Below are 13,213 nucleotides of genomic sequence, written 5' to 3'. Positions count from 1 at the left end.
CATTTGCCTTTGACTCTGAACAGGGGAAAAGATGTGTGGTAGTTTTGGAACATTGTTCTTTGTATAACATACCAACAAGTTATTTAAAAAAAATAGTCATCTTAAAGGAACTGAAGTCTCAGATTATAAAACTGAAGTTTACTAAGACTTTCTTTTTTCTGAATTCAAAGGAGCCAATATTGAAAATTACAAATACTTAATGTTTAGTAGTTTTAACCTTTGGACCATTTTCCTGTATGTGGATATTAAAATATATTTGATGACACTTTATGGGTCTACTTAATACTAGCCAGAATTAGTAAGTGAGGACATATTTAAAGCCCTAATTCAAGGGGCACCTGGGTGGCTCAGTCGGTTAAGCCTCTGACTTCAGCTCAGTTCATGATCTTGTGGTCCGTGGGTTCGAGCCCCGCGTTGGGCTCTGTGCTGACAGCTCAGATCCTGGAGCCTGTTTCAGATTCTGGGTCTCCCTCTCTCTCTGATCCTCCCCCGTTCTTGCTCTGTCTCAAAAATAAATAAATGTTAAAAAAAAAAAAAAAGCCCTAATTCAAACTTCCAACACAATGGTTTCTTAGTAAATTTTATACATTTATAACAGAAAAATATAAATCACATTTAAGTTATACGGTAGAATTGGCAAATTCTTGCCTGGCCATATTTTGGCTTCTCAATTACCATTTTGAAAGCATGTTCTTGAATCATCTCTACTCCAAAAGCCCTACTTCACCTTTTAAGTACAGTTGACAAGTTTGATAAACTCTTAAGTACTCAATATGTATTTTGTTCTATTTTATAGTCACCTGAGTCTATTACTTTCACAAAATTTCTTCATTTGTTAATATTCATAGGAACTGAAAAATCTTTACTACTTTTTAAATGTTAACTGTTTAGAATCTTGCTTTAAAATTCAGGCTCCACATCCAGGTGTCCTCATTTGTCTTTGCTACAGAACCAGATTCTGTGCTTTACAGTTAACACAGATGTGGCACAAGAGTTCTTGCATGTTACCCCAATGCAGTTCTAGAAAATCCAAAATTCTGTTTTCCCAGATCAATTTTAAGAATCCAGGAGAAGTTGGCATTGCCTGATTTTAGCCACTAGGTGGTGATAACGCAAAGATCCAAGTTTGTGATATTCTGAAGACAACCAGCAAGTTAAAGAGGCAAAATTAATTAGTGTTTACACTATTGACAGGAATACAAAGGCTAAATGGGAGGCAGTGAAGTAAAGTTCTCCTTATGTATTTCAGCCTGGCTTTGCCTCTGTGCAGTAGGCAGGATAACCCAGTGCTTCTCAAGCTATCTGTGGTAAAGGGCTGGCTTTTTATTTTCAGACTGTGGCAGTGCCTATAGTTTTGAAAAAGACAATAAAAGTGAAGTCCTTGACAAATGAAATAAAAACACATACAAAAATACAAGCCCCATTTTTTTTATTAGATTCAACAAAAACAAAATTACTTTAAAAGAAGTTTCCCACCAGTATCTGTGCTTGACCAGTAACCTGCGGTGTTAGTAACTTATGGTACAGGCATGGGTCTGAGGACTACACTCTGACAATGAAACCTTGCTTGGTCATGTATCCCATCCAGTCAGAACTGGTTCAAGATGTGGCTCCATTACCAATAGCAGGGTAGCCCTGGAAAGGTCATTTAGACGTTCTAAGCCCCAATTTACTCATTTGATCAGGTAAATAATACCTGTGTTTAGGCTTTGTAGGAGAACTCAATGTACTAACCTCTCAGGAGACACTCAAATGTTGGTAGAAACTGAACAACATAGTTTACATATTAAACAGATGGTCTCTGCTTCATCATCTTACTGACTGGCCTTTTTTCCATGAATAGACAGTGTTCAGTTGGTCATTAGGCATTTAAAGGACCCTGAAACCTTGTTTGATGGCCCTAAATGGAAGCACAGCTACTTGGAGACCCTTGACAAAGACCTGTCCCCTGAGAAGTGTACCCTCCTACTGAGCTGGCACCTCTACTAGGGTGGAAGGACTACATGAAGCAGTAAAGGAGTCATATGGTGCCTATTCACCCAGACGTGTCTGCAGTCAGATACTTCCATGTCCCAATGTGCTTAAACGACTGCAGAAGCATTAAAGCTGTCAGCTCAAAGTTTAGATTATTACTATAAAACCCAGGAAAGGTTGGCATGTAAACTACATTAAGCCAGATCAAAGACGGCAGTTTGTTCTTTGATTCATCATTGTAGCTACCATTTTCTGTAACTTTCCTATGCCAAACATACATGGCTTCAATTTTTACAACAATCCTGACGGATGACTCCTCTTAGAGATAAGGATACTAAGGTTCAGAAATGCTAAGCTGCCTACATCACAAAATGCCAGTTACTGGCTAGTTCTAAAATGCTAGCTAGGAACTTGTGCTCTTTAACACTTTTTACCACATCTGGAAGCAAAACCACTCCAGCCGTGGTATCCAAATTAGTCTTTAAGTAAAAGAACAAAATCAAACTACTAGACCTGGTCCCCAAAGTTACAAAAGTTGCAAAGTCAGTCTAAACCATCAAAAAGTACTTAAATGAAAAAGTGTAACTGTACCAGAGAAAAGTAGCCCCCACCATGAAAATGTCACTGAGGGTATTTTTAAATCTGGGCACACCATATCCACAATTAAAAAATACGGGGTCCAAAGATCCTATGTATCTGATATGAACTGTAATTCATTTTAACAAAGGCTTGGAGTTTGAAATCAAGATCACCTAATGGGCTCACTTAGGCTAATGCAATGAGAGTTTCAGCTCCTCTCCAAAAAAGGTCCTGAGATGATAACGCTGCAGTTCTGCCCAAGTACATTCTACCTTTCTGCTCCAAGGAAGAAGGGCCTAAGAAAATCCATGAATGTAAAACCACTACCTGAAAAACATATATGCTGGTGACAGGAGGAAAAAAAAGCAGAAGAATTAAAATTTTATAAACCAGAGAGTGTGTTGTTTCTGTTAGGTAAAGGGATTTCTTCATATGTTATTTTAATAAAAGGGAATTTCATAGGTAAAAACCAATATTCAAAATTATAAAACAAATAGAACTGTCTGTGTATAATCACTGCATCAAAAATTTGCAAGAAACTGAACAGAAATTCTTTAGTTGATGAATGTGGCTTGAAGGGGTAATAAAACCTTTTTACGGCTAAAGCAAGAGTCTGATTTCCTGTTGGCCCAAAAATAGACGTTTCATTTCCCAAATAAGTAGGCTCTCCACTGTAAAGAAATATTCTTGTGTAGTTGGTTTCTATCTTCTTGAACTCTGCTCCAAGTTCAGCCAACTTGTTATATGTCCTTAACACAAATTTGGAACAGTCGTAGGATTCAAACCATGTCTCCGCCCCATTTTCTGGGCTGGCCTGGACGGTCCATGTCTCATAATAAATCCCTGTTTCATTGTCCCATTTTACCCACTTTGCCATCTTGTTAAATGTGTTTCCTAGTTAAAAAAAAAAAAATTTCCTATGTGAACATCAAAGCCAATCATTAGTCTTATGTCAAATGTTCTAACCTGATTAAGGTCATGAATAAATAATATTATTATTAAATTATTGAATTATTTGTAATATCAGTTCCAAACCTGTACTCACAATAGGAATCCAAGCTTAGCCAATTTTCACTCCATTTTTCAAAGCACAAGGTATTTCTGAATTGTAAACCTTAGATATAATAGGGGTATCAAGTCTTACATACCAATTCTGTAATCATTTAAGCTATAAAAGCAAAATCACACACATGCAGAAGCCCTCTTTACCCCACCCAACAAATCTTGGATTCAAAGGTAAAGAAAGAAAACAAGGAAAAATTGTGGATAGAGGGAAAAGTGAGTGGAGCAAAGGCAGTGTAAGAATGGAGGAGGGTGAGGGGCACCTGGGTGGCGCAGTCGGTTAAGCGTCCGACTTCAGCCAGGTCACAATCTCGCGGTCTGTGAGTTCGAGCCCCGCGTCAGACTCTGGGCTGATGGCTCAGAGCCTGGAGCCTGTTTCCGATTCTGTGTCTCCCTCTCTCTCTGCCCCTCCCCCGTTCATGCTCTGTCTCTCTGTCCCAAAAATCAAATAAACGTTGAAAAAAAAATTTTTTTTAGAATGGAGGAGGGTGAAATGCAGAGCTTTTCTGTCACAAGGCATTGCGTGTGTACAGTACGAACTGCAGTCAGAGGAAGAGCTACTTTAGAAGGCTGGCCTACTAATGTTACAAGAGAAAGTACCATACCCTGTCCACCCTGAATACCTGGTATTTCCTTTTTCTTTTTGTACTTGTAACTGTTCGGATTCCGCTCACAACCTTCCCACTAACCATACAAATTCTTCCAATGAATCAACTTAAACTGGAAATGTTTTCGGCCACGTTCGTGGCCTATTACAGACTCCGGAACAGCTCACGCTCTCCTACGACCTTGTACCCGACCAAAGGAATCTCTCCAAATGTTAACAAAACACTATACTTTGCGTGGTTACAACCTCATCTGGGCATTTACAGTGCCTAATAAAGCTTCACTACAGCATTTCAATTTGTCACCATATATGTGAACCTTTTTTAAGTGCTCCAACTTGAGTCCATGAAATCAATATTTCATGTCCTATAAAATGAATACAGCGGCTGCCTTTATCAATTTTTTAGAATTAAAACTATGGAATAATATAAAGCTTGTTTTCTTTTTGTTGTTGTTGTTTATTTATTTTTGAGAAAAAGAGACAGCATGAGCAGTTGAGGGGCAGAGAAAGAGGGAGAGAGGGAGACCAGAACCCAAAGCAGGCTCCAGGATCTGAGCTGTCAGCACAGAGCCCGATGTGGGGCTCGAACCACAAGATCGTGACCTGAGCTGAAGTCAGTCGCTTAACAGATGGAGCCACCCAGGCACCCTTAAAGCTTGTTTTCTTAGAACTGGGTATACTGTTCTTAGTGTTCTTCAACCTTAAAAAGTTACTGCTGTAATTAAGAGAGAATACTTCAAAACACTATTCTGTAACATGAGAAAATGTCAATGAACACGATTAATCACAAATCAGACGGAAAACTTGAAAGATTTAAGTACTAGCATATTAGTACTATTTTACATGAAATAGTGATCACTTGTTCATATATACTGATGTCAGAAGGAAGAGTTTTCAGATAATGAAATAGGTGGACAAGGAGAAAAGAGCAATGTGAACTGGCTTGGGATGAAAAAAAAAAGTATCACACCGAGCACTGTTAAAAGAGAAACGGGCTTTGATATTGCTTGGGATGGTTTGGGGCATATTAATTAGAAAGAAGGAAGGAAGATTAGAAAACAGCATGGTGTAGAGTTAAAAGATCCCCAGATTACATTTAAGACACAATTCTATTCCTGGTTCTACATCCAGATCTGTGACTGGCAAGTCATGCTACCTGGCTGACCCTCAAATCCTTATTTTTAAAAGAAAGAAGAGTGTTTTCTCCTCCCCACTGAGCTGTGAGATAACATGCTCCAAAATGCTTTGTAAAGGGCTATCCAAGTGGAAAGCTTGATAACTTCCTCAAGGTCTATGGCTCACTGAATAATTCTTATCACAAACAGTACTTTCATTTCACATATTTCCACTTTCTTGGAGAACAACAATTATAATGCAGAGCTCTCTAAATCACATGGGCAAGCTCCCTACCTCCAGAATGCAATGGCAGTCTCATCCCTGTTCTACACATGACGTAATGAGTCAAAGTAAAAATATGACCCAAGGTCACATACCAGTTTCTGATAAAAGTTCTGAACTCCTTTCTTCAGCATTAACCAACAACGCAACACATGCAGCAAAATCCTAAGTGTTTCAGCAACTTTCCAATACATCCAAAAGAACAGAAAATCTCAAAGATAAAGTATTTTGATTGCTCAAGGAGCCTCAAATGCTAAGATTGTATGTGTTTTGGGAAGCAATGTAGAGAAGTAGTTAAGAAAATGGCCAATAAAGCTTCACTGCCAGAGTTAGGGTCCCACCTACTTCTTGGTTGTGTGATTTTAACCACTTTGTGCCTCACTGTAGCCATCTGTAAAATGAGGGAAATAACCGTTAACTATCTCAGGGGGTTGTTGTGATGATAAATGACATGATATAGGTAAAGCACTCGGAACACTGCTGGACCCAGAGTAAGTCCCCATGAGTGGTAGCTGTTATTATTTCTTGACATAAAAACATTTTGTCATCACTCAAAGTCTTTTTCCAGATACATTTAACAGGTCCTTTGATCAAATATTTTCACAGGCATTTTGTGGATTTTCTTCCACATGTTTATTTAGAAAGTCCAATTCAATTGCAGAAAACATTTTACCATTTCATTTTTTACTATGGAATAGAGGAGATACACTACTCATCACCTAAAGGTGACATTTTGCAGGGAGCCTGGGTGGCTCAGTCAGTTGAGCATCCAACTTCGGCTCAGATCATGATCTTGCAGTCTGTGAGTTCAAGCCCCACATCGGGCTCTGTTGACAGTTCAGAGCCTGGAGGCTGCTTCAGATTCTGTATCTCCCTCTCTCTCTGCCCCTCCCCTTCTCACGCTCTCTCTCTCTCTCTCTCTCAAAAATAAATAAACATTAAAAAAAGAAAACTAAAGGTAACGTTTTGCATGAGTAATAGTTTGGATCAAACCTTACTGCTTCCAGAAGTACATTTGTAAACATTCATGACTGAAATGCCTCAAGGAAAGCAATTTTTTTCATTTGGATATCGATGTAATCATCAAACAAATGCCGTATTTTTGAAACTTACCTGATATAGTTGCTACTTGAACTAATGTCCCATTTGCCTTCCAGTGAATATCATCAATTCCTTCAAAAAAGCATGCAGCTCCTTGATTACACCAGAAAGGGGCATTCATTTCAGGTCGGAGATGGGGAAATGTGCAATTTCCAAGTTGGAAAAGTTCGTACCATTCCATTGTGTAGTTCTGGCCAGTTAAAGTACTCTTGAATCCAATGGCATCATGCATAATTTTCTGTGTAAAGACCATACATGTATGAAAGCATCTGTGAAGTAACCACTGGTCCAGGAGCCAGATGGGAGAAAACGTAATATGTCACAACTGTATATCAAGTAGAATGACTCAGCTGTTGCTCTTCCATGTTGCTATTCTTGTGTCCACTCTGTGGCTCCTCCAATTCCAGGCCCTCTTCCACTCTGGTTTTGACCACTGCTGCTTATCTCAGATATGCTATATGGACACACTCTTAATTTCTTTCCACTTTAAAATGGGTTGGAGAAGCTCCATGCCACAGGCTCAGGAAGTCTACATGCTTCACAGGGTGACAGAGGCTCAACTGGTGAGCTAAGCTAGGAAAATGTGTATAGCAGGGACTGGAAATGAAGTGTCTCCTGCCTGCCTTGCCCGTTCCGCTGGGACTCCTCCTTTCTTACTTGCCAGGAGCTAGGTACAGGAGTTGGGTATGGATTCAGATTATTAAAAAGGGATTAAAGCAACTGCATTTGTTACTGTCAGAATCACAAAACATGATAATATTTTTTGACTACTCATTTTAAATATGCCAAGAGGAACAGCAATTATACATGATCTAAAATCAGCCCTTTGAACAGCGGTTATTCCCTCAAATCCACTTAAGAAATAATTTAATTAACCAAAGTTACAAGATCAAGATGCAGCCTTACCAGGTGTCCCAGGAGATTCCCATATTTAAATTCCCATACTGGGGCTTGTAACCGAAAGACTTCAATGACATCATCATCTTTCATAATTGGGATAGGTGAGCCGGTTGGACAGAAAGTGTATTTAGCTTGACAATAAGGATCTGGTTCTGGGCGGAAGGAAAAGCGCCTAATAAAGAAAAAAGAAACCACAAACTTAGATTCCAACAGGAATTTGGTTCTTCTTGCACATTTTAGAATCCAGATTTTAGTATCACCATCAATAACACTTTCAGAGAAAACATTCAAAGGTTATAGTGTTTAAACATTTTGTTATTCTGTCAACAACTCTGACGAAGTCTTTAATAGCAAATGATATATTACAAGCACTTTGATAAAGGCATGCTTCCCTGTTATCTGCTCTCATTGTGAGAATTTTGAACACAGGGGCCATATCTTAGAATGTCTATAGATCCACATTTATTTATAGACAAACAAATATTCACTGAATAAAGGAATATTTTTCAAATGACATTTTTTTAAAATTTTTTTTTCAACGTTTATTTATTTTTTGGGACAGAGAGAGACAGAGGAGGAGGACAGATGAACGGGGGAGGGGCAGAAAGAGAGGGAGACACAGAATCGGAAACAGGCTCCAGGCTCCGAGCCATCAGCCCAGAGCCCGACGCGGGGCTCGAACTCACGGACTGCGAGATCATGACTTGGTTGAAGTCGGACGCCCAACCGACTGCGCCACCCAGGCGCCCCTCAAATGACATTTAATTTCATAAACAGTCCACATGTTAAGATTATTTCAAAATAATTATTAAATAGAATATATTTTCTATTTTCTTTTTTTAATGTTTATTAATGTTTATTTATTTTTAAGACAGAGAGAGACAGAAGCACGAGCAGGGGAGGGGCAGACAGGGAGACACAGAATCTGAAGCTGGCTCCAGGCTCTGAGCTGTCAACACAGAGTCTGACGGGGGCTCGAACTCATCACCTGTGAGATCATGACTTGAGCTGAAGTCAGATGCTTAAGCGATTGAGCCACCACCCAGGCGCCCCACTATATTTTCTATTTTCTAAAGAATTAACCAACAGGGGGTGCCTGGGTGGCTCAGTTAAGTGTCTGATTCTTTTGTTTGTTTGTTTATATTTGAGAGAGAGAGAGAGAGAGAGAACGAACAGGGGAGGGGCAGAGAGAGGGAGACATAGAACTTGATGTGGGTTCCAGGCTCAGTGCTATCAGCACAGTGTTATCAGCACAGAGCCTGAAGTGGGGCTCGAACTCACAAACCATGAGATCATGACCTGAGTCGAAGTCGAATGCTTAGCTGACTGAGCCACCCAGGCGCCCCAAGTGTCTGATTCTTGATTTCAGCTCAGGTATGATCTCATAGTTCCTGGGTTTGAGCCCCATGTCTGACTCTGCATTGAGAGTGCAGAGCCTTCTTGGGATTCTCTCTTTCCCTCAAAATAAATAAACATAAAAAAAAAAATTAACTGACAGGAGTGTCCCTCTATTTGCTAGATGGAATGCTGCCCAATTCGTGAATCATTTAATAAAGCCAATTAGAGTTTAAAATAAAAAAAAAAATTGGGGCACCTGGGTGGCTCAGTTGGTTAAGTGTCCAACTTTGGCTCAGGTCATGATCTTATGGTTTGTGGGTTTGAGCCCTGTGTCTGTGTTGACAGCTTAAAGCCTGGAGCCTGATTCAGATTCTATATCTCCCTCTCTTTCTTTGCCCCTCCCCTGCTCTCTCTGTCTCTCAAAAATGAATGAACGTTAAAAAAATTAAAATTAAAAAAAAATAGCCAGCGATCAATAGATATTTACTAAGGATCTACTATATGTAGGACACTATACTAGCAAGGAGGGAAACAAAATTAAAGTGATGTTCCCTTCCTCAAGGACATTTAGGTGGGGACTGGGAAGACATTAAATAAGTAGTATGGTGCAGTGTGGTGAGTGCTAAAGAAATATACAAAGTCCTATGGGCACACAAAAGAGAGAAATCACTTTTACCTGATGTGGAATGGGTGGGGGTGAGAAGAGCAAAGAAAGGGATGAAGATCTGGCTTAGGCTTTTAAAATACTTTCGATGGTTAGGACATAAAAGGGACAATATTAAGGCTTATAAGACAGTAGGTAAATAATGCTGGAATTCAGGCTTCGAGGTAGGAGAGACAGGCAGGGACTGTCATTTTGCGCTGATGCAGTGTGAACCGCACCACGGGACTCCTACAGCCGGTGAGGGCTGAGCCCAGGAGTGAGCTTAAAGGATTTTAAGTAGCAGACCTGATATGACTGAATTTGCTATGAAACAAACCTTATTTGTATGAGTTACAGGAGAGCGGTGAGAGAAGCGAAATTAAGGCAGAGGTCAATTAGGAGGTTATAGCAATAATGTAACAAGAAGAGAAGGCCCCTAGAGAGAGCCATGGCAGTAAGACGAGAGGAGGGACTACTGCTGAAGTGGGCTCAACAGACACTGGTCACCTTCCATATTTGGCAAGAGAAAGATGGAAGAAAGAAAGACACTGCTTCTATCTATCTTCTAGGCACCACGGATCTCTAAAATTTTAGGCAGATCTATTTTTTTACAATCTTAACACATCAACAAAAAATTCTATTTTAAGAAGTTAATATCTTGATGTTAGCCAAGAGTATTAACAACCCCCCAATGTTTATGAAACTTACACATACTTCCTTGGTTTTTTTTTTTTTCTTTTTTTTTTTTTAATTTTTTTTTTTCAACGTTTATTTATTTTTGGGACAGAGAGAGACAGAGCATGAACGGGGGAGGGGCAGAGAGAGAGGGAGACACAGAATCAGAAACAGGCTCCAGGCTCTGAGCCATCAGCCCAGAGCCTGACGCGGGGCTCGAACTCACGGACCGCGAGATCGTGACCTGGCTGAAGTCGGACGCTTAACCAACTGCGCCACCCAGGCGCCCCTACTTCCTTGTTTTTATAGATGCTCAAAGGGTTGTTTAAACACGTAATTATTTAGTTTTCACTTGCTTGAAGCAAAATCTTTTAGGTCAAAGGTAATTTCAAAAGCATAACTTAATAAAGTTAAATTTTATTATATTCAGTTGAGAAGACTAAATGGGGACAGGTACTTAATACTTGAAACTTTTATAGAAACCCTAAGGTATCGTCAATACCTTGCCCTAACTATAAATCAAGTAGTTTTGCATTTACAATCTCTTCCTTATTTTACTGAACATTTAATTTTACTTCTTATGAACGTTTTATTAACTTTTTCTTTTCAAGAAAACCCAAACTTCTCTTTTCATATATATCAAGCAAAACAAGGAAGTGGTGCAAACCATTCCAGTGAACAGAATACACTCCTATCCACGCTTGACAATAGCTGACATTTATTAGATTTAATCCTCTAACAAGCCTGGGGGAAATGCTGTTACCGTTCCTACTTTCTTTAAAAAAAATATATATTTTTTTAATGTTTATTTATTTTTGAAGGAGAGAGAGACAGAGTGTGAGCCAGGGAGGGGCAGAGAGAGAGGGAGACACAGAATCTGAAGCAGGTTCCAGGCTCTGGGCTGTCAGCACAGAGTCCCCACGCGCAGGGCTTGAACTCACAGACCCTGATATCATGACCTGAACCAAAATTGGGCGCCTGAGGACTGAGCCATCAAGGCGTCCCATCCATTCCTACTTTCTAGGGCAGGTCACATGGGCACAGAGACACTGAATCACGTTGCCAATTTCAAAAGCTAGTGCTGGTGGTGCCTGATTCAACTGGAACCCAGAACTCATTCCTGACCACTAGGTTATCCTGCCTCCCCGCTCACTATTTCGTCATCCGAAATAGCCGTGTTTTCAAAATCTGTTGGCCTTTCACCTGCTTGATGTTAGCAGCGTGTTTTCTTTCTGTTTAGCCACCTGAACATCTAAGGCCGTGTAGATACTCTTCTAGGTCAAAGGCTCCAATCAGCTCCACAGGTGTGCAGTCTCTGTCCTCGTCTTAAGACCAGACTGAAAACGGGGGACACACGAGGTCACCAACCCTTCCGGTGAGCCCCGGACAAAGGGAGCGGGGAATTCCCAGGACGCGTGACATTTACGGCTAAAAATGGAAATTCCCAGAGAACCAAGACCAGTAGGTCATGTTGTACATTGTGCCAAGGGGTACGTACTCATGATAACTAATGACATGCATGACGTCAAGTAATAAGCACGATATTCAAAGTCTCCTCAAACCATTCAAAGAGTTGATCACTTGCATCTAAAAGTCACTCAAATAAAATTACATTATTCCCGTTTCTTCCATGACTCCGGCCTGCCCTGAGCCTAAGCCACCTAGAAAGCAGTTCAAGTGTCCCAAGAGGAAGAAAGGGCCTGGGCGACGCGCAGCGAACAGCTCAATTCGGTCCTCCACCGCGCCGCCTCCGCCTCCCGACCCCGGCACCCGGCCCCGCCAGTGCGCGCGTCCGCCCCGCCACGCCCGCGCGCCGCGCGCACTCACTTGTAGGGCACGGGCCACTGGCGCCGGGAGGAGCCCGCGGCGGCCGACGCCAGCCACAACAGCCCCAGGGCCCAGCGCCAAAGCGCGCACCCCGGGGCCGCGCCCGCGGGCTTCTGCCCCGCGGCCCCCCGGCCAGCGCTCCCCGCCTGCGCCATGTGGCGGCTCCCGGTGCTTCCGGCACCTCCCGAGCCCGGCGACGCGAAGGGCCCGCGAGCTGAGCATGCGCACGGAACCCCGCCCCCCGCGAGCCGTGTGATCCCTGGACTGGGCCACCTTGGTCGGCCGGGTCCCGCCCTCTCCCTGACCGGAGACTGGGGCGCGGGGCGCCTGCCTGGGGGTGAGACACTGGAGCCCTGCAGTGCAGCCATTTCCCCTGCCCTCAGCAGACCGTGCCGCGGCGCTGGGGCCCGGCACCCTGGCACACTCCATCCGCGCCGTGGGGCCTCCTTTTTCAGAAACTGACTCATAATGCCTTGTTCTTCTGGCCCCGCGTCTGTGTAGAGATCACCGCGTGTTTGGAGATGTTTTCTGACCTCTGCGCAGTAACTACCAGCCAAACCAAACCAAACCAAGAAACCAATCCAACTTTGGGCTCTTCCTTTGGCTTCTCTAGCACGGAACTCTTACCCTGCCACACAGGGCCCAGACTAGGTGACAACAAACATTTGAGTATAAGAATCATTATTTGGAGGTGGTGGTGCAGTGAGGAAGACAATAATGGAGGAATGACTGGTCCTCCCCCCCCCCCCCCCCCCTTAAGCCAGTGAGAACAATGGCCAGCACTTACTATATATAGCCCATAATACTACTCTAAATGCTTAAATTTATTTATTTTGAGAGAGAGCATGTGCAAGCAGGAGAGGGGCAAAGAGAGGAAAGAGAATTCCAAGCAGGCTCCACGCTGTCAGCACAGAGCCCAATGCAGGACTTCCTCTCATAAACCGGGAAATCATGACCTGAGCCGAAATCAAGAGTCAGATGCTTAACCAACTGAGCCACCCAGGTACCCCTAAATGCTCTGTAATGCCCTCGGCCCCTTATCCCCAGATGGTCGTCCTTGTTGGGCTCTACCACGTGAACAGAGGAGAAGATTCTGCATTACCCTTTCT

At 42.2% G+C, this 13,213-nt stretch overlaps 1 protein-coding gene across 2 annotated transcripts in view; it reads right to left on the bottom strand.

Moving 5' to 3' along the window:
* Positions 1–12,317, bottom strand: part of CLN5 (CLN5 intracellular trafficking protein) — a 57,777-nt gene extending 45,460 nt beyond the window's left edge. The window contains exons 1-4 of one of the 2 annotated variants that reach the window (XM_047853637.1): positions 12,105–12,317; positions 7,628–7,793; positions 6,734–6,959; positions 1,413–3,447 (exon numbers count right to left, since the gene is read on the bottom strand). In XM_047853637.1, the coding sequence (XP_047709593.1) occupies positions 2,936–3,447; positions 6,734–6,959; positions 7,628–7,793; positions 12,105–12,259 (1,059 nt within the window). In that variant the 5' untranslated portion in view covers positions 12,260–12,317 and the 3' untranslated portion in view covers positions 1,413–2,935. Of the gene's footprint in view, positions 1–1,412; positions 3,448–6,733; positions 6,960–7,627; positions 7,794–12,104 lie in introns of those variants that run through there. The other variant, XM_047853647.1, reaches the window with a different exon arrangement.
* Between the last annotated feature and the right edge of the window lie 896 nt (positions 12,318–13,213).

Source organism: Prionailurus viverrinus, chromosome A1 (assembly GCF_022837055.1).
Source record: "Prionailurus viverrinus isolate Anna chromosome A1, UM_Priviv_1.0, whole genome shotgun sequence".
Lineage (NCBI taxonomy): Eukaryota > Metazoa > Chordata > Mammalia > Carnivora > Felidae > Prionailurus > Prionailurus viverrinus.
Note: the sequence above shows the minus strand (reverse complement) of the source record. Positions and strands in the feature narration are given on the sequence as shown.